The following is a 21,572-nucleotide window of genomic DNA, read 5'->3' on the forward strand; positions in this document are numbered from 1 at the left end:
TGACATGAAGTACAGCGCTGGCTTCCGCCACACACACTGTACACTAAAAAAAAATAATTCACAAATAGTTTGAATACTTTGAAGAAGTGGTGATGTTAGATTTGTCCACAGCCTTGGTAAACAAATGCCAAGGCCACTAAGGTGGAGGGAGGGAACGGGGCTAACCATTTTTTTTTCCAGCATTGTGACGCGTTCTATTAATTTGCAGTAAAAAAACAAAAAAACAAAAACAAAACAAAAAAATATATATTTTTCACCTCCACTTCGCTACGAAACAGCTAACCACACAGCATTTATTCGTACCCGCCGATTGGCTGCACATTCTTTTCCGACTACGCCGCGACATGTTGACGTCTGCACCGTCACCCTGACTTTGAAAGCCGAGAGAGTTCAATACCATTCGGGGGCAGAAAGTCTTCCATCTTTTTTACACTCTGGCTGAGTGAAGATTCCTAATCCGCCGCCGGTGAACGTGCGTTACGTCGCGCGGCCCGCGGTTCACGCCGTACCTTCAGCAGGAGGATGACCCCCTCTTGTGTGTTCTCATCCGTCGTTATGTTGAACATGCCGGGCCCGTCGCCGTCCATGATCCTGTAGTCCATCTCCGCGTTGGAGCCGATGTCGGCGTCCGCCGCTTTGATTCTGGCGACCACAGATTGCACCGGCAGCGACTCCAGCACCGTGTACTGATAGCTCTCTGGAAGAGGAAGGACAGGAGCGGATGCTGGTAATGGATGTGCTTATTTCGCTACGAAACTCGCCTTCAAGCAGCTTGGCTTTTTTTTTTTTTTTTTTTTTTTGCTTTACCCCTTCAGCTTTGATTTGACTGTGAGGCGCCTCAATGAATTCATGTTGCATAACACAGACAGGCAGCAGCAGTGACACACATGGAATAAAGCACTTTGCCTCTACTTCATGCTGCAGCAGTGAGGAAGGCAAAGGGAAAGCAGTATTTGCAATTCAGAAAGCGGAGGCCATTTCGGTTTTCACAGGTTTTTTTGTTTTTTTTTGTTGAAGTTTTACTTTTGGATGAATATATTTAGCGAGATATAACCTTTTTCCTAAATGAGGTCTGAATGTAACGGGTTATCCCTTCACCGACAAGAAAAACAATAGTGACGCTTAGATGCCCTTTGGTACATTTCACGGGATGAAACGTCCACTCGGAGAATCTATTACTCCGAAACTCTCCATTGTGCTCCCCGAGCTTTTGTTTGACCCCTTCAGATTTAAAGTACTCTTATGAGAATAAAGAAGGGAATCATATTCATAATCATAATCTCCCCAATCACCATGGCAGAGCTCATTACCAGACCTTTCTGTGTTCCTCAGAGTGTCTCCCTCAGCCACCGTCTAAATGCTAATCTGCCTGACATTGTTTGCCGCCATGTAATCTTTGTAATGGCTTTTTAATTTGCCGTGGAATAGCAGCTCCTTAAAAGACCCCAAAAAATTGCTTTCCTCCCGCCGTATTGCCCCTGCACCTACTCCCCCGCCCCCTCTCCCCTCCCCTCCCCCTCCCCCGCCGCCTCCTCCTCCTCCTCCTCCCCTGAAAGCCTGTCCTCTCACGCAGCTAACCTTGCCTTCTCTCCCCTTGGACTCGCTCATTGCTCCTGGACTCCATCAGCTCTTGATGCTCCATAATGGCGTATCGATTCTGACCCATGACCCCGTGAGCATGACAGCAGGAGTAAAAAAAAAAAAATATATATATATATATATATATAAAAAAAAACCAAAAAAACAGAACTCCTCCAAAGTCTCTTTCTTCTCAGCGTGGCAGCACTGAGTTAAAACGACATTGATGACTTGTTGTGCAAACTTGAACCTTTCTTCCCCCCCGGGGACCGGCAAATTGACTCGGCTCCGTGGCAGTCCGGTGGCGAGTGCGCCAGTCAGACAGCGGGTCGGGCTATCAGCGGTAAACCGGTTGCCGGCGCTTCGGATTATCATGAGAAGCACTGCATTGCCTTTGAATCTTAGAGCTCGGCCTGGAACCCATTAGCAGCCCGTGAAATAGGCTGACAACAACAACAACAAGAAAAACAACAACAAACAAAACAAAACAAAAAAACGGAGCTTGATTGATCCCGGTATCCAAGGCCGAAGCTGACACCGTCTCTGATGAGGAGCAAAGCAGGGATGGTGCACGCCCTTGCACGAAGGCTTGTTTAAATTTGGTTGCAAAATTCCAAATGTTTGCTAAAAATACAAACGCAGGGAAGTGACGAGGAAAAAGAGGGTCAGGGATTAGAGACGCAGTTAAACATAAGCCTCAGTATTAACTAGAACTAGTATTTTCTATTCAACTTCAATCGCACGTTGTTGGAAAAAAAAAAAATCCTTGTTCGTGTTGACTGCTGCAATTGATAAAAGCCCATATACTATTTTCCAATGATTTCTTTTTTTAAAGGGAGATATAACATCCCAGCCCTTTGTTGTACCACCGCATTCATTGAATACAGCGTAAAGCGCGCCCTCTTTTAGTTCTCTGAGTTCAAGTGGTTTTTTTTTTTTAGTCATAAGAGAGTTTAAAGCCATTTTCAGCTGGAACAAAAAAAAAAAAAAAGAAAGAAAAGAAAAGAAAAATCCTGCAAATAAGGCAAGGAGCTGGTGGATTTGCTCTGATTGCTGAGTAGCTGTTGAACATGGCATGCGCAGGCTTAATCAATGCCGCGGGGGCAATCAGGAGTCTTACTGTGAGTGAACCGAGGCGGGTTGTCGTTGACGTCGGTGAGCGTGACGGTGACTGAAGTGGTGCCGGAGAGGCCGCCCATTTGGCCCACCATGTCTTTGGCCTGGATGACGAGCACGTACTGGTCCCTGGTCTCCCGGTCCATGTTGGGCAGAGCCGTTCTGATGACACCTGAGGACAGAACCGGAGAGGACGACGAAGAAGCTTTAGGCGAGCGCGTTCCCAATTTTGGTCAAACATACTTTGCCCACGAGTAAAACCCCCAGTACCCTTTCGCACACGCGCACACACACACACACACACACACACACACACACACACACACACACACACACTGCTTGCCACGTCTGTGTTCATTCGAATTGATTTGACGTTTGTGTATGACAACTATTTCACCAATAATTTGGGAAACATTTTCAATTTCATCAATTTAGCATCTATTTCCACCATTATTTGTGATTCACGTAAACTGTTCCTCTCCTTGGCTATTTTAATCATATCCTCCGCACGTCACTCAACCATCACCTGCTGGCATTAATCATTTTAACCATTGATTGTTGCAAACAAAGAAGCATGCTTTTATGAACGGTTTGTTTTTCAATCATTAATCTGTTTGTTTTTGCCCATCATTTGAACTGTTTAACTGTTTTTACATTATATTTTGCAAACCATCCCTATAGAGTGATAAACATCTGTTTATCCGTTGGATAAGAATTTTAACTGTTTTTGCAGTGCTTTTAGTAAAGAATTAGAGCCATTTATTGGTTTACCTTTAGTTAAGTATTTCAATTGTTTAACACTGTACTGGGCTACTTTAAGCTACCTCCACCCGCCATTCAACCATTTCTCACCGCTAACTAATGAGTCAGCAGATTGGAGTCTTTATTCCAAACTTTTCACCATGTTATTATCCAGTATTTTTAGCTAACTATTTCAACCATTTTTCCATTGCATTCCACAAACAACTTCAACTGAATATCACTTACTTTCATCAAAAACCTAATTTAACCTCCCAGTTTGCTTGCTAGCAGTGGTTAGGGTGGTGCAGGTGACTGAGTATATGAATATATGAATATGAAGTACATGAAGATATGAATATCTTTAACATCAAATGAATTCCTGTTTTCAAATTAAGCAGTTCTATAACTCCACATGCCCTCTAGCAACTTTATTAATAAATAGTAACCACTGGTTGGGAATCAGTTCTTCAAGTGACAGGTCAAAAATATGTTTCATAAATATGTAATGTTCCTGTTGTTTTCTTCCCTCTTTTCCTCGTTTTTCTACCGTCAAGATGATTGATTTCGGTCAGAACATTATTCCGTCGCCGTGCTTTATATGCCTCAACCTCACTGCTAGTGTTTTTAATTCAAAAGCATCAACAACAACAAAAAAGCTTCAACGGTGCCTCGCAAACTGTGACTAAAAGACATCAGCAAAATTACTCTTTGAGCCCGAAAATGATTTAAACTACGAAGTCGTTTGGCAAGTAGACCACTCAATACCGAGAAGGCTCTATTCATGTCAAAAATGGGTGATCTAAAAATATGAATTCAGGCTGAAAAAGCCTGTTCACATCAATCCATCAACCCGGCAATTATGCGAATACATTGACTGGTGCCTTGTTTACACACCAGCAGTGATTTGGGACTCCTCCGTGCCCTCGAAATGTGCCGTCGCTCAAATTAGTTTAGCGGTCTGACGTATGATGAGGTTAATGTTAAGACGCTGTCAGAAAAGTGAGCACATCCGAAGGGACGTTTGAGCCGCCAGGGGAGGCGTTATCCGTCGGTCCCCCTGTCGCGATCGATCCGAATCAGAACGAGATCAAAGAGGTTGACGAATGTGGCGTCGAATGATCGGCGTTCGTCCATAGTCGTCTGTTTGCGCCTGAGCGGCGGCGCGTCACCGCCACAACAGCGTTGAGCCAAGATGCGTGCGCAAAATACTAAAATACTAAAAAGCCGACGGAGGAATTTTTCCATTAATGGGGTTTTCCCTAATCTCAACTTTATCAAACAAAGCTGATAATTCCAGGGGGAAAAAAAATGAACGCGTCGCATTTAAATGCAAAGAAAAAGTGTCCTAATCCTTCAAAAGCAATCACTGTTGCTTTCAAAGTTAATGTGTTACCGCACAGTGTGTTTCATTCATTAAATAGCACTTATTAAAGATTCCTACAGAACGTGGACGATTACTCATTAACAACCTCACAAAGCCACGGCACGCCAGTTCCCCCGAAATAAATGAATCGTTTTTTTCTTTTCTCAGTTGCTTTATCGCACTCGCAGCCCGATGAAGCAGATCAGAGCGGCGCTCGTTCTTCCTGGTGGCACCTGAAGAATTTCCCATAATCCTTTAAATTACACACCAGAAGGACGTGGAATTGAGGTCCAATCTCATGAGGGAGGGGGGGGGAAAAAAACAACAACCCAAAAAACCTGTTAATATTTGCTATTTACATGTTCTGCAGGATTCTTTGTGGCAATTGTGTTGTTTTTAGACCCATAATCACCAAAAAAAACCACTCGTAGATTCGCTGCTAAGCGGTTCCCATCATGGTTTGGTGGATGTAAACAGGAAGTGTAATTTCACCACAGTTTTAGAGGGTTCAGTTGGCTGTAGGCTAATTTGTTTACCTGGCGCTAATCTGCACCATGGAAAGCAGCACTGCATAATCGCAGATGTACCACAACAACAAAAAGAATGACTTTGGATTCTGAAAAAGCATAAATTGAGAGAGCATCTGAACGGATTCATGGATGTTCACCCCGAACGGTTATATGTGATAAAAGTGCCGCCACGAGGACGATTAAAGCCCGTCACATCCAAACAGTATGTACGTGAGGTCCGTGTCTTCTCTTTAGGAAGTTATGGGTCAGAAAAAAGGCGTCATTTTTAATGATGGGGGGGTTAATGTGAAAGGCCGCGCGCGCAAAATCGTTCCTTCCTACCCGAAAACCGCAACTTCCATCACTCCATGCCTCTTTGAGCAAAGAGTTTTAAGTCTCCGGGGGATTGGAAGTGCAAGCACACACACACATTATTATCACCTCAGTCATAAAAAAAACAACAAAAACAACAAAAAAACAGAAGAGAAGAGAAGGACAAAGAAATCAAGAAAAAGTAGGTCAAAAGACTTCGGGAGTAAAAATGAAGAAAAGTCTTTTGACCGTTAACGTGCTTGAAAAGAAACAATTCCATGAAAGTGTTTAATTTTCTCCCTCTGCCGTCCTTCATTAATGTCGTTGCAGCCCCTCGGACCGAAAACCGTTATTGGCTGGTCTAAGTAAATGGCTCAGTTAGTCAAATTACAGAGAGCTGTCCACTTCTGCTTTGCTCTTAGATAACCCCCCCACCCCCCACCACCACCACCACCACCGCCACCTCCATCGCTCGTGGGCTTACAGTCGGCGTTGGTCAATAAAACAATAATCTTTAGCTGCTGCTCAACAAAAACATGCCATTTCATTCCTGCATCACATAATGAACCGCTTTTTTTTTCTTTTTCTTTCTCTCTCTCTCTCTTGGTTGGTCCAAAGTCCCAACATGTCATCTTTTTTTTTTTTTTATTATTTTTTTTTAAGCCTAATGCTTTTATGCTGAGAATTTACAGGACTGTATGTCTGCGCTGCGGATATTCACCCATCTGCTCCGTCTACGCCTCACATCCTTCCTCCATCCACCCATTCATCACTTCCTCTGCAGCTTCTTTCCTTCTTCCACAGTGTGAACCTCGCCAGCCAATTAAAAAAAAAAGAAAAGAAGAAGCCCCGCCGCCGCTCCGCCGCCGGCTGCAGTGACAACCTCGTGAACCCTGTTTACCGAAGTTGCATCAGAAAAGGTTACTTCAAGCCTTTCTCGGCCCGAGCGAGACTCGCAGCCGTGAATACGAGCCGCGCACGAACGGAACAACAACAAAACAAAAAGTTGTCGTTTTTTTTCTCCCCCCTCCCCCTGTTCTCTGCTTCATACCACGTCAGCACGGTGGACAAAGCGTACGAGTCTGGCCTTGAGAAGTTTCTTCAGAACATTTCACGGCGGAGCAAAAAGCTGAGGAGGAAGCTGGGTAATGGTTGGATTATGATAAACGGCTCCTAAAAACACAAAAAACAAAAAAAAAAGGTGAAATGAAAGAAGATGTGAAGTTTTGGCACTGCCAGCGGGGAAACAAATGGATGCTCTCGCTGAAAGCCACAGATAGGCTTCGCACGCAATTGATATACTTATTTAATATCAGCTCGGTGTGTTGGAGGCTCAGAGATATTGGCTGTGGTTAATGATGCCATGAATCCTGATTTCCAGCAACAAGAAAAAAAAAAACTACAGGGACGTGTTCCTCCTACCGCCTGGCCAGAAGAGCCGGCATGCACGCACCCACACACATGCACACACGCGCACGCACACACACACACACACACACATGCACACACGCGCATGCACGCACACACACACACGCACGCACGCACACACACACACGCATTCTCACCGCGGCTAATCCAACACGGCGATGTTGCGAGGCTGCTGTTTGTCTGCTTGGTGCCACCCCTCCCCACCTCCCCGTCCCCCTCCCCCCAACACTCCCCCTCAACCCTCCACGCTCTCTATCTCTGTTACCCCGTGCGGCGCAGGTGTCGTTCCCGGTGGGGAGAGAGAGAGAGAGAGAGAGAGAGAGAGAGAGCGAGAGCGAGCGATGATTAAAATCCTTCTGTTGCTATCGCGGCACGGCCTCGCATTGCGCCGTGACTCCTCGCCTCCGGTGCGAGCCAGACGCATCGTAGCCGCGCATTTATCTGAGCTGTCTCCACAGCACTGGCGGCAGACGGGTGGGCCGCGCTACACCTCCCCTCCCCTCCGCCCCCGTCCTCCCCTCCAGGTCCTCCTCCCCCCCCCATCCCCTCCCCTCCCCACCCACCCCCCGCGCTAAAGCCCAGATCCTTGACATTTGTCTTTTTGCGAAAGAAGGAAATAAAAGTGCGAGGCTTTTTGCAGAAAGAAAGGAACACCCCCCCACACACACACACTCGACCCCCCCTCTCTGGGCTCCACGCGCTCTATCTGCCTTATGAAGGCGATGAACACTTAAACATGAAGGGTGCGGTGCGTGATTTATTTATCCCCCCCCCCTCCCCAACGCACCTCGGGCGGTCCACTTACGAAGACTAGATACCATAACACGCGAAGAAACAGGCCATACAAACGGGGAATACAAAAAAAAGAGAAAAAACCACAAAAAAAAACAACAACCTGCAGCCCAGGTAGTTTATTACGGAGTGACATTCAAGCATCATGCTCTAATCATGGGTCACGATAGCTGCCCAGGGATACCGCCGGTGTGAAAGGGGCCACATGATGCTTCGGCACAAAGGACCAGCGGCGCTCCGGAAATACATCGTTACGCCCGGCATGTCTCGGGCCACGGGGTTCGTTCATTTGTAACGCTAAGCTGGGAGAAAATGCGCCCGTCCGCTCGCACAATCCCGTTTTTTTGTGATTGGAATTTAAAAAAAAAAAAAAAAAGAAAAAGTCTTCTCCCCCTGTCTTTATATTAGCTGCCTGTACGGCAGGAGTCAGATTTATATCTGGCCTTCAGCTGTAATGTAGTGCCGACACCCGTGCGAAGCCCCGCGTGCACTTTTTTTTTTTAAATTTTCTTTTTTTTAAGACGAAGGTATTGAAAAGCTCACAAGGTTGTTGTTTTTCACAAGAGGATCACAGACAAAAAAAACAAAAAAAAAACGTTTCCTCCTGACCCCGGTGTCAAAAATTTCACAGCGACAGAGTACACAAGGATCCCACGTGGCCCTTTTCCTTTATTTGAGCGATTTCATTTTAATTACATTCTGAATCCGCGCGGGGACAAAAAAAAAAAAAAGAAGAAGCTCGGTCCGTCAAGGCTGCTATCACCTGAGTGCCTCGTTCAGATGTCACGCTCGGGTCGTTTTGAGAGGCGCGCCGTGCCACATCTTAAACCCCCCCCCTCCACCCCCCTCCTCTGAATGTAATTAATCCTCTCATTCAGGCACCTGGCATTTCCCCCTAACTGAATTCCTCTCTTGTTGTTCCAGCTATTGAGGGCTTTCTTGTGAGCGCGCGTGCATACTTAGTACTCTTAATGCGCGCGGATAATTGTCTCTGGGAGAAAAAAATAAAAAAATACAAAATAAAAGGGACTCGCCGTACCGCTCGAGGTGCGCGAAGCCGCCGGCAGCTGTTCAAAAACCTCCTCGAGGCCCGCTATCAATTAGAACGCAGTCCTTAAATAGGCTTCACCTTCAAACTAAACTACAAGCGATCAATCAATATATATTACAAAATGCTTGTCTTAACCGAGCACCTTTAGGCACGCCGACTTATGTATTTTGCCGACATTATGCACTGCTTGCGAGTTATTGGAGCTGTTCGGGATTAAGTACTTTCCCCCAAGGGCACCTTGTAGATTCAATTTGGGATTAAGAAACAGAGTAAAGAGACTTGTTAGACGGAAGAGAGCCAGGATGCTGCCCACCTAACACCGGGTCACGGCGCATCCTCCAACAAACCCCCTCCCCCCCCTCCAAACACAACCCCCATCCCGACCATTAGCCCTTCTGCCACTTAATCGCTAGTGCAGTATTGCGGTGTGCAGCTTAGAGTGTATTTGAGCTCAGGCACTTCGTCAAAGTCACCGTCCGCTATGGCCCAGGCGTGTTACTGCAAATGGGACTAATTAGTAACTTACAAAGACAAGAAGCGCAACGCTCATCCCGCAAACGCTCGATCCCGGGCCGGCCCGGCCGTTTCCCAAAAAAGCCGACGGCGCCCGACGCGGTATTGACAATGTGTTAGAAAAACGAACAGTTAACACAAACGACGCGGCCCTCTTTCACGGCCGGTTATTACAGAAAGAGGGAGAGCAGTATTAAACACCTGTAGGAGAGCATTACCTAATTTACTATAAACGGAGACAATGAAGGAGAGGATACCATAGTCTTATTGGAAAAGTTGAATTAATAGGCAATAAAGCGCGCCCCTGAACGGGAGAGGAGGGCGGCCTTGCTGAGGAAGTTCACTTCCTCTGTGGCTCTTTTTTTGTACTTTTTCTGCTGCTGCACACTCATTTTGAGGATTATACCACAGTAATTACCACACGTCAACTGTGGCTATAAAAGGCAGTCAGACATGAAAGTGATCCTGTAATTATTCTTTGTGTTAGGGGGGTAGGAAATAACACCAGCCGATTGCAGTCCAACACAATGGCAACGCAAACCGTGGTTTTAAAAAGTAGCAGAGAATCAACGCCCGTTCAACGCGATGAGCAATTATTTAGGAATTTTCTAATAAGCGTCACAAAAAGTAGCTTGTTCGAGGGATAATCCTGTGTTTTCCACAGGAAGACTTTACGTGATAAAATGTCTTAAAGGTCCCATATTTTACTCTTTTATGGTGTTTTATTTAGACTCGTCACATCCGTAAGAAAAATACTTTTGTGAGATTATGTAGCAAAAACTCTCCCTGTTTTACTTTTCCTCTCTTAATATCCTCTCTAACAGAGATGGTTGTTTTGTGTCTTTAAGGCGCATTGATATCAACAACCCTCTCTTCTGATTGGCTGACTCGTCTGAGCGACGTACACCCAGGTCTCGTGGCTCGCCAGCTCCACGTCGGAACGACCGCTTCGTGTTCTCTTCAACGTAAAAGGTTGGCAAGTGCGCCACGTTGTGGGCCGACATGTGACATGAGTGTACGTTTGTGACATCACAAACTTACAGAAGTCCAAACGGCTCGTTTAGACGGCACAATTGCTGAACGCGGGCTGCAGCGACACCTGAACTTGCTTTTAACTGAAGATGGGATGGAAATCTGATTTTATACAATAGAGGACCTTTAAACTCAGAATTACTTTTGCTGCACAGCAGCCACAAAAGACACGACTGTCACTTTTGCAAAAATAGAATGAGTGAGTCAAAGATCTGGTGTGACAGTAGCACAAATGGGGAACAGTTGAGAAAAGGTCACAGACGCACGACAACAGCGACGTTAAACTAAAGTTAGATAAGACGGAGCAGACCAAGCGTTGCAGCAAAACTCCCAAACTGAATCAGGGTGCGTTTTCTTTTTGCTTATAAATTCACCTTTTTTTTCGATCCTCAAGAAGAAGGCTGTGTTTATTGTGCCCTGTAAATTTCACGCAGCGCGGCTTTAAAATCGTACGTTTCAGACGCACGCGCCTCTCGGACGGGAGGTTAACAGCCGCCTGGGATTCCGGCGACATTTTCGACACAGGCGTCTACAAACCTCACTAAACTCTGTTCCCGACACAAAAATCGGAGACGGCAAGAAGCTGCCGGGATGCATATAAAATGTCAACAGTGCACACGTGAGCGCCCGTGGCAGACGGCTCGACGCGCCAAACACGACACGCGCGGGAAGACGGTCACGTGACGACATCTGGTCGCGATCCCGCGCTTACAAACGTACTTCAATATGGAATTAACTCTGATTAACACCACAATCAACTGCAGCGGTACACAGGCCACTTACAGTAAGTAATCATAACCAATTAAAGCTATTTGAAATATCAACCTTGGGATTTAAAGAATCCACTTAGTTTAATGAAAATCCTCGGCTGAGGCGGCGAAAAGCACGAGCTCTAAAAAAAAACAAAAAAAAAAAACCTGTGATACGAGAATAATGGGGACTTTATGGGGGCGGGGGGACACATGCTGTTTGAACATCACTTAAGTAAATGTCTTCTCCCGCTCTAATTGCTATTGGTCTCGTGAAATAGAGTCAAGAGGCGTCGACGGGCACAAAGTGTTTCCAACTTTGTTAAAGATGGTTGAAAAGCCATCCGTCCCGCGCCAGCATCAGACACTTCAGGAGGGAACTTTACCATAAATGCAGCACCTATCTTCTTTTCAGACGATAAAGAGGAGAAATTAAGACGTAATGACGAATCAGATAAGTTGCTTAATTCAAGACTGACACCTTTGACAAATCTTAATCGGCCGAGACCAAACCGCTGAGATTCTTTAAAAGACGTCGGGGGGAATAAGCCACAATCAGACGCGATAATTCATAAAGGTGGCGAGTTTGTACAAATGTGGTACGGTGGTCAAAGTCGATGACACAACAGCAGAAACAGGATCTTACAGGAAACCGGCAGAGCATTTGATTTTTTTTTTATTTATTTTTTTTCAGCTGCATGTATTTTTTATTTCCCTGAGGTAGTTCTTCTTGAAAGGTAACTGAATGAAGATGAAGACGAAGGTAACCAAGTGAACACTTCCCAATGTTTCTCTCGCTTGCGGTTGGATCTCGTGCTTTTTTCAGAAAAAAAAAAAAAAAAAAAAATCTAAGAAATTCATCAAGAAACATTAACAAACCAAAAGAGACTCGTAGATGTAAAAAAGAAAAAAAAATGGCAGCTGTAAAAAGAGAGCAGCGTCTCCACCTTGACACGCAAGTTACTGCTCTATAAGTCATCTTTTTTTTTTTTTTTTTTTTTTTTTTGCACTCTGTTGTTATTAAGGTTACCGCTGTCAAACAAGAGAACATGTCTTCATGCTTCCCTGCATTGAGCCCCACATGGAGTCACACCTCTCTTGACGGCCATCCGTGCTATTCAATTCTGACACCGATATTGCATCTCATAACCGTGAGATCCAATCACCCTCTACGTGGATGGAGCCAAGAATAATCAGTCGTGGTCAGACAGAGATGGGCAGCAGAGAGCCGAGGCGCTGGCAGGGGCCCAAGGGCTGTATCTGGGTGCACCTTTTAGTGTGTGTGTGTGTGTGTGTGTGTGTGTGTGTGTGTGTGTGTGTGTGTGTGTGTGTGTGTGTGTGTGTGTGTGTGTGCGTGTATGTGTGTGTTTGACAGGTTAATAAACCAGCCATTGTCCCGCAGAAAGAGTACCAATGTGGGATTTATCTGTGTTCTCTCTGGGCTTTACGTTTTATGTTTAAAGCTGCAATAAGCAACATTTTCATGACTAAGACTAAAATACTTTTGGTCTGTGACTGACTTTGTTTTTTTTTTCTCCTCACAGCAATTTGGAGTCCAATGTCCCCCAACTTCACTGTTTTGATCAAGGTGTTTATAGCTCTAAAAAAAAAAAAAAAAAAAAAAAAAAAAAAAAAAAAAAAAAAAAAAAAAAGCTCTAAAAATCCACTTTAATAATAATTTTTTTTTTTTAAAAAACGGGCACATTTACAGAGACAATCTTAGCAGCTAACAGGGGAACATTGTGCAGCATTCGCCAGCTGAGGAGACAGATATTTTCCTCAGGAGTTTGTGGAGACTAAAACTGAGCTGGGAGGAAACTGAATATTGGTTCATGATTTGGCCAGAAACATTGCTATAAATCAACATGTCTTGAGGTACATATAAACAAAATCCACTGAATTCTACCCTTTAAAAAAAAAACACAGCTGACACGGTTCGCGACCAGTTGGCGACGTCAGTGGAGAATTTAGCAGCTGAAGGTGAAGACATTCCCGTGGAGGGGTTGGTGGAGACCGAAATCGAGCTAAAAGTTGGAGTCAAATCCATCAGATGGCCACAAGCACAAAAACTAAGTAACATTATCAGTCCGGTGTCTGCTGGCTGTGTAAACGCTTAGCTGCTGAACGCGCTCTCCATATTTCGATCATATTTCCATGTTAACAGCTTGTTGTGCTGCCCCCAAGTGGCTGTAAACATCAGTTATTGCTGGTTTAATGAATGCCACGGAGTTAACTTTCATGTGTTGTGTTGTTGTGCGATCAGAGATGGCGTCCAAAGCCGCACGAACCCCCCCCCCCGGACTCCGCCGGACACGGGTCTTTGTTGTCGTGTCTGTGAAGCTATGTTGTTTCATCCTCCACACGTCTTCATACGGTACCCCGCCCTGAGCGTTCCAGAAGAAAAGCAGTTTTGTCTGCCTGTTTTTTTTTTTGTTTTTTTTGTTGTCCCACTGAGTTCCTCGAGTTTTCTGCTTCCAAAGTGGCCGTTTTTAACAGTGTTTACATCCATAATTCCTCGTGATCAATTCGTATCTGTGCAGCATTTCGGCTACTGTTAGCAGGACGAGAACGCACCCCTGCTTCCTAAATGAAAGATCACGGGAGGGGGTTTGAAAACTGACTGTCTGACTTCCTGCCCGGCTGATCTGCTCTGTTGCAGGTTGGTTCGTTTGAAATGGACAAGGTGCCTTCGGCGGAGCTGCTAATGGGACGCTTCTAAAAATGTGCTGCAGCGCTTTCGATGGAATCACGCATGTTATCTAGAATACAGAGTATTTTGAGAAAACGTGTTCATTTTAAAACATGATTTGGGGGTATCGCTTACACATACAGCGTTTACCGCTTCACTGTTTCTATTGAAATTGGAGGCGGTCTGTCTCCGGCTAAATTTAGAAATAACTTATTTAATATACAAACCATTTTTTTTTGGCAGCGCAGGAAGAGATTAATCAACATCCACGAATGCCAGATGCCTGATCGCCAGCTGCATTCATGACTGAACAGAAACTGAGAAAAAACATTTGAAGTAAGAATTCCAGAAGCTCCGCACTGATCTTCAGGAAGGTGATCACAGCGTTTTTACACATTAATTAGTCCACAGAAGTTTTCAGCTTCTGAGCAACATGAGGCGCTTCACTCGTAATCAAAGACTCGTAGCCTCAGAGAGACTCCGGTGGAGCTACAAGATTATCAATGAGGAACTTTTGAGTGTATAAAACATGTAAATGTTTGCCCCCAAAAAACACGGCAATGTTGAAATGTTCTCTAATAAAAGCTTCAGCGGGAGGATTCATTAGCTGAAGGTCTCCAGAAAGTGAAAAACAACAGAGTCCGTGCTGCCGCGCAGGCTTTCGCAGTCAAACGTGTTGATGAATTTGGATGCTTTTTCCTCGCCAGACATCGCATCCGTGACACCAACCACACTGCGAAGTTATTTCCTCTCCTGTGATATACATTAATTTGTTCTCGAATGCTCCCGTTTTCCTCCGTGGGCTTTATTGGATGTTCGCCGTGAACCTTGCAGGTCAGAGCCGAGTTTGTTTTGTCGAGCGTCCTTCTTATTTCTGTGTCTGCCTGAGTGTGGAAAAATAAGTGACATAAATCCCTGCATTGCAGTGGCCTTCTCCACTTCATGAATTAGAACTACATTAAAAAAAAAAAAAAAAAATCCAGTATGTGTGTGTGTGTGTGTGTGTTGCTCTCAAAGCGGGAGCATGAAGCCTAATATTATGGAATGGCCCATATTTTTCTGTTTTCCTGCAAGAGTGCTTTGCATGAAGTAGCCGAGCCTCGGCAGGGCAGTGGCTAATGAGCCGGCTATGAAGATGTAGCGAGGACTGCCGCTGCACTTTCTCAGGATGAAACGCCCCACGAGTCAACAAACGACCTCACATCTTCTCCCGCGGCTTATTTTAGCCCCTTTTTCTCACACTTTTAACTGCTTTCTAATTTAAACTGTGTTATCTTTATTACACTGAGTAATGACACTCGCTGGAGTTTGCTTGTCTGCTGCATTTCTTTTTTTTTTTTTTTTTTTTTTTTTGGGGGGGGGGGGAGAGGGGGTTGCAGCTTTAGTACGAAATTCGTTAATTTGTTGATGTTTTTCACGGTCAGGACTGAAGTCTGCTGTATGAGCAATGCTTAAAGCTGCATAAAATACACATAAAATGTGTATAAAATTTACACATAAAATACACACTCAGGGGTTTTGATGCAACAGCCCGACTGCAGGGGTGTAGCGACAAATTTTGGGGCCCCCACCTATAAGCAGTGTCTGTAGGAACCTCTTCTCGTCTTGAACACGAAACTATGTTTTTGACACATATTTTAGCCAACAACTGCACACGTGAATCCATTCATAACAACCTCCAGGCCGCGTGTGGCTTTTAACTTTCTTTTGAAATAAATTATTTAGTTGTGTTTTCTCAGTTTGCTTTCTTTCTTTTGTTTTCTTGGTACCCCAGGCCTTCCCTCTCCTGGGGGGGGGGGGACGACGACGACATGACTCCAACACAGCGAACTCTTTCTCTGCTGCAGCATCAGCACCAGCGCAGGTCAGACTAACGGAGCCTCGGAGAGCCTTCGCTTATTGTTTTGTTTTATATATTATGAGCTTTTCAACTGATTATAAGCCTATATTCTTTACCCCAGGCTTTTCAAGGGGCCCCTGCCAGCGGCTTAAGGCGGCTAAAATCAGCGAAACTTTGGATCAGGGCTCTCCAACCTTTTTTTTTTTTTTTTTTTTCCTGGGAGAGATACTTAAGACCAAATCAAAGTGTCCGAGCGCTACTCACTGACACGGTAACATGTCTTCACATAGCTGAGCTCCACCAAGCCGGCTGAACGAGCGTCTTTTACGTGAACAATAACAAAACGACACTCAACACATGAACAGTAAGCTTGCGAGCTTCGGGTTGGAGATCCCTGCTTTAGATAGATGCCGCTGTGTCATTGACATCACAGCGTCAGCTGACTGACTTTATGACGCGTCTGCACTTGTGCTACAGTTTCACCTTATTTCATCATGTTAGAGCGTCCTGATCGCCCGGTGCTCGAGGTGCGAACCACACAACGGCTACATATTCTGTTCAATTACGCGCGGGAAGTCTTGTTGACCGTCATCACCCACTCTCGTTTTCTGGTAGTCGCTGCACCGCTGGCTTTTGGATGAAGGTAAAACTGCCCTGAATTTTCTTTTTAAAAATAATTCATGAAGCGCAAACGCAGCGTGCCCTCAGCGGGGGGCGTGTTTGACGATTCCTGCCTGTGATCCCGTTCAGCTAGATCTCAGCCAGGTCTTCTAATTATGACATTTTCATACACACCGACGCACTAAATGGGTGGAGCAGTCTTGTAAATAGAGCGCGACTAAAGTATCGGTTAACCAATTTCATTGGCTTCAGATATATTAAATCGGCGTATATGTTGGCCGATATGCACCGAAATTAAAACTCTTTCTGATCGAACATAATTCAGAAAAAGATGCTTGGGGTAAAGCAGAAATTTTTCTTTTGGATTTTTATAGAATTTGAATTGGCAGTAAAATTTACAGTTTCATTGCACATATGTCAACAAATTGTAAAATATCCTGTATCTGTTACACGGCTTTGTCATATAAAGAATATATAAGTATCTGATTTTTTTTTTCACCCGAGCTCTACTTGCGTATACTTCTGAAATACTGCGAACAAGCAAATATTATGGTTAGAAAAACATCTTAGTATTATTTTCCGAAGCTGGAAAAACTCTGCCTGCTTCATCAGGACTGCGCGGTTTGATCAGATTTGATTGATAGTGGCCGGGCAACGTAAGCAAACAACCGCACAGCTCATCAGTCATCGGGTCGCGACGTAAGTGCAGCTAAAATGTGATGCATGGAAGTAGGTGACTTTGCCTTTTCGAAACGGGTCCTCTTCAAATCAACAAATCACACAAAAACACAGAAATATTGTTCCAACTCCGGCAGATAATTTGTGTGTATTCTTAGTGAACCGGCTGATCGATTGACACGCCGTAACCACATCTGCGCAGTAAACACAAAACCAGCGGGACGGAGTCACCCACTTATTGTCTGCACCCACCTGTCTTTGGCTCCACCGAGAAGTACGGCTGTCCGTGGATGATGCTGTAGACCACCCTGGCGCTGTTCCCGTACGTCGGGTCGTCCGCATCCGTGGCCGCCACTTGCACCACCATGGTTCCTGTGGGCAGACAGCCCTGACATTAGTTTCCAAGACAACATCCAGAAGCCGTGTGTCAAACAGAGCTAAATGTGGAAGTAGTCATCATATCGGCAGAGCGTGTGACCAATTCTACTTGAAAAGCGGGTGGAAAAAGCAATGAAAATGTAACTTCTGAGGCAGTGAAATAATCGTATTAGTCATTACACTGTCTGCTTTTATTAAGACTGCTGTTTACTTTTGTATTTTATTTTTTTAATACAAAAACGCCTTAAGTGTAGTTTAAAGCTTTTTTTTTTTTTTTCACATAAACCTTCAGCTGGACCCAAAAGATCTGATCTGCGCTGAGTGCTGGCTCTTGTCCTCAAAGGCTGCGAAACAAATAACACTTTCAGCCGCTGCCACACTTTGCAGGCGATGCTACGGCTGTATTAAAGTGAAACTTCTAGCCTTCGGAGATCATTTCGCTGCCATCCCCTCCGTTTGTCTCCCCGCAGATCAGTTAGCGGCATCTTTTTCTGGTAGCTTCAATCTGTTGAGTGGAAATCGGCAGCCAAACGGGCGCTGCGACCCATCTGTGCATGTTAAAGAGGCGCGTCACCCCCACCAGAAAAAGACAAAGCTCAATTACTATGTATCTCACATCACAAAAAACTGCAACTATTTTTTTTTTTTTTTTTTTTGGTTGAAGATAAAGTCAAAGTGGTTTGTCCTCCAGCAATGTCATAGGAGGACACTGCATCTTTGTGTTGGACTAATTAGGGTTCAATATGCTCTGGAGATTAAAGAATATTATGACACAAAAGTTTTAGAAAAAAATATCAAATAGTTTTCCCTTTTCTTCCTGCTTTTCTGAATAACTCTTTATATTTGATCAAATCTGTGTTAGCATGCACAGATGGTAACCCATCTTTTTACTGATTTAAGCTCCACAAACTGCTTCTGGAAGAGATATTGTGCTGCAGAAGGGAAATTGTTACTATGAAACCCAAATGATATCTGAAGGCGAGCAGCAACAAACGTTGTTTTCTTAGGACGGATGAACTGTTCTGCTCTCTGCAGAAGTGAAAATGGATTTCCCCCCTCCCCCAAAAAAAAAACTGAATTCAATCTATCCAAAGGGACACACTGGGCCTGGAACTAATAAAACATATAAAAGAGAATCTATTAAAGTGCTATGAATTAATTCTTTAAAAAGATATCAAACACCTTCATTTTAAATCCCGGTATTTGGTGTCGTAGCCGCAGATCTCTCTCTGAATTAATGGAAGAAGGCAAAAAACCAAACTCCTTAAAATTAAACATTAAAGCATTATACAGCATATATATATATATATATATATATATATATATATATATATATATATATATATATATATATATATATATATATATAATAGCTGAAGCAAGGCAGTTAATGACGGTAGGGGCCTGATGGAGCGGGAGAAATCTGACTAAAGTGTGCATTAGATGTTTCATCTTTTATTAGGGTCGGCCCCAAATTGTCGACAAAGTCAAGAAAAGTCTTAGTCGGCAAAGTTTCATTATTACAGATACATTTAACCCGGCAGAGCCTTCTCTTGCTACGGAGGTGGCCTTAAGGGCAACCTGAGGTCCTTGTTGTGGGAAGTGAGCGACTGTCACGTTTGAAAAGTAACGTCAGCGTCACCGTGAAGCGACGCAGACGTCGGCCTCGAAGTGTTGGAATAAGCTCGAGTTTCAGTACAGCAGCCGTTCAAACGTTCTGCACCGCGTTCGCTGCACCCAAAAAGTTAATTTTGCGGCCACTGAACCAAACACACACACACACACACACACACACACACACACACACACACACACACACACACACACACACACACACACACACACACACACACACACACACACACACACACACACAGGCGCTTTTATGGTCCGGCAGCCGATAACCAGTCAGTAGTCTCGACGCAGACGGTATCAGGCTAATATAGAATTTACTGTGTTATAATAAATCAACCAAATGTTCAGTCTTCATGCTTGTTAATTATAAACAGTCAGAATGTTCAGCGAGTTTCTGGCCGTTAGCAGGCGGCCATATTCATGCGTGGGCTTGTAAAAGTTACATTTTAGGAGCTCAGTATTTCTCTTTCATGTAAAACAGTGTTAAAAATGTTTCGTAATATATCCTTCGTCAGCCCTACAAATGAAACCATTTTCTGACGCTCCTTTAAAAAACAAAAAAAAAAAAAAAAAACGAAACATCATCAACTTCGACTATTCGCTCGAACTGAGGACTGCGTCGTCACGGGGAATCTCCGGTCGAGGGGAACGCCTCATTTCTCAGCACACGAAGGCCGGATTTTGCAATCGAGCCCCGCGGCGCCAGGAACGTCCTCCCCGGCCCACACCAAGGAAAATGTGTTTTTCAGACTTGCTTGTTTCTGCGCGCGGGACGGTATCGCCCTCTCCGACACGTCCTCCGAGGCAGACGAGGAGACATCAGACACGACTCGCCCTCTCTGCACTTCTCCTTAAACGTACCGATTGAACGCGGGCTGACGCGACTCGAGCTGACAGCCGCGGCGGCCGCGGAAAAGGTGCGGCGGGACAAAAAAAAAACAAAAAAAACAAGCGTTTGAAGATTTCACAGAGGAAAACGTAATCAGCGATGATACATTTTCAATAGGTCATTCATTATGGTATAAATGAGCCTCGGTGTTCCAGCTGGGCTCGTTTAGTGGGTGCCGAATAATACTTTTTTTTTTTTTTTTTTTCCAGGCGAATTATTAGGTGAAAGAATTGATATCCATTTGATAATGGGGAGGAAAAGTCATTTAATAAATTGTGAAATTACCACAAACAAGCGTTATGGTTGAGGCTATTTTCTGCTGTTAGACTGTACGTCAGAGTCTGTCTTAAAGCTGACGCCTACAGCAGTCTCACACTTGGCAGTGGTGAAATCATCAACACTCGACATTGTTAAAATAACCTTGAAAATACACCATTTTCCACGAGTGTGGCTTTTCCCGGTCTGTCACGAGAATAGCTGGTTGATGCCTGAATATTTCACTTTAATGGCTAGCTGCACATATCTCTGGCAAAGCGCGGGGCCTCATATTGTAAGCCTATGACAGAAAGTGCTGTCTTACAAGTTGGTGATATTTTACTTTGAAGCAAACATCCTAATAAAAATCTCACTTTCTAGCATGAGATGTACTTTACAGGCTTTTACAGAATGAAGTGATCATGGAAATTGAAGATTAGAGTCCTCCATTCTGGCCATAAAGCAGAATTAACAGGCGCTGGCCCTGGATGTGAACAATATAATAGAAGAAGAAGAAAAAAGAAGTCTGGTGAGGCTGGAGAAGTTATCACCAGGCCGGTTGTCGAAGGACACCTAGATTATATCATCACCTCTTAGTCATGACAGGTTATATTACAGGTAGTTTAAAACACCAAGGTCAGAGGATGACTGTATGAAAGAGAACTCAGGCGACGTCTGAATCTCTATTACAGGTTGATAGTTAAAATCACCTCACACAAGGAGCGCCGAGCGAGGCCGTAAATTAACATTCAATATGGACTCGGATGGAGCACAGCTTTTAAAGGTTTATTTATATATCTTTTTTTAGCTGTTTTTCTACAGGTTGTTTGCCCCCCGAGAGTCCAACAAACATCCTGTTCTGACAATAATGTCAGTATGAAAGGTAATACCAGCTGGGCGAGCTGGATGTCATAAAAAAAAATAAAGAAATAAATAAAATAAAGAAAACTGACGAACACCCTGAAATTTGAACAGATTCTTTCTGCTCCACCAGGCTGTCATCTGCTACTCAATTTGCCCTGTCGGTGTCCCTTCAATATTTGTCCATCTTCATCGGCGTGACGGATCAGATCTCCACATTTTTGTATTCATTCTCTGCAGCTGTGTGCAAAACAGGTTTCCTCCACATTTCCGTATCGTCGGCGAGCGAGTGTCAGCTGCCGCTAATGAAAATAAATGCGGCACGCTCAGTCTGAAGCGGAGACAGGTATTCTTCAGCACGTACGCCGCTTTGCACGCGGCTGTCAAAAGTGCAACGCGCGTTTGAGATTTCACGCTCACAATGTAAATGTTTGGAGGACCGTGGCCCCCAGGATGCGGCTTTTACATGCGAGCTAACGCAAACCGCACGTGTTTCCAAACAAGGAGTCGTCATCTGCGTGCAGGAATACAAAATATGGATT

General features: G+C 44.4%; 1 protein-coding gene across 1 annotated transcript in view; it reads right to left on the reverse strand.

Moving 5' to 3' along the window:
• Positions 1 to 21,572, reverse strand: part of LOC138619757 (cadherin-7-like) — a 110,271-nt gene that overhangs the window by 36,978 nt on the left and 51,721 nt on the right. The window contains exons 4-6 of the mRNA XM_069696484.1: positions 17,265 to 17,384; positions 2,699 to 2,866; positions 510 to 697 (exon numbers count right to left, since the gene is read on the reverse strand). Of these exons, the coding sequence (XP_069552585.1) occupies positions 510 to 697; positions 2,699 to 2,866; positions 17,265 to 17,384 (476 nt within the window). The remainder of the gene's footprint in view (positions 1 to 509; positions 698 to 2,698; positions 2,867 to 17,264; positions 17,385 to 21,572) is intronic.

This window comes from Brachyistius frenatus, unplaced genomic scaffold (genome assembly GCF_029030835.1).
Source record: "Brachyistius frenatus isolate BFR_SWC_R1_liver_20210118 unplaced genomic scaffold, ASM2903083v1 Contig_21, whole genome shotgun sequence".
NCBI classification, from domain to species: Eukaryota; Metazoa; Chordata; class Actinopteri; family Embiotocidae; genus Brachyistius; species Brachyistius frenatus.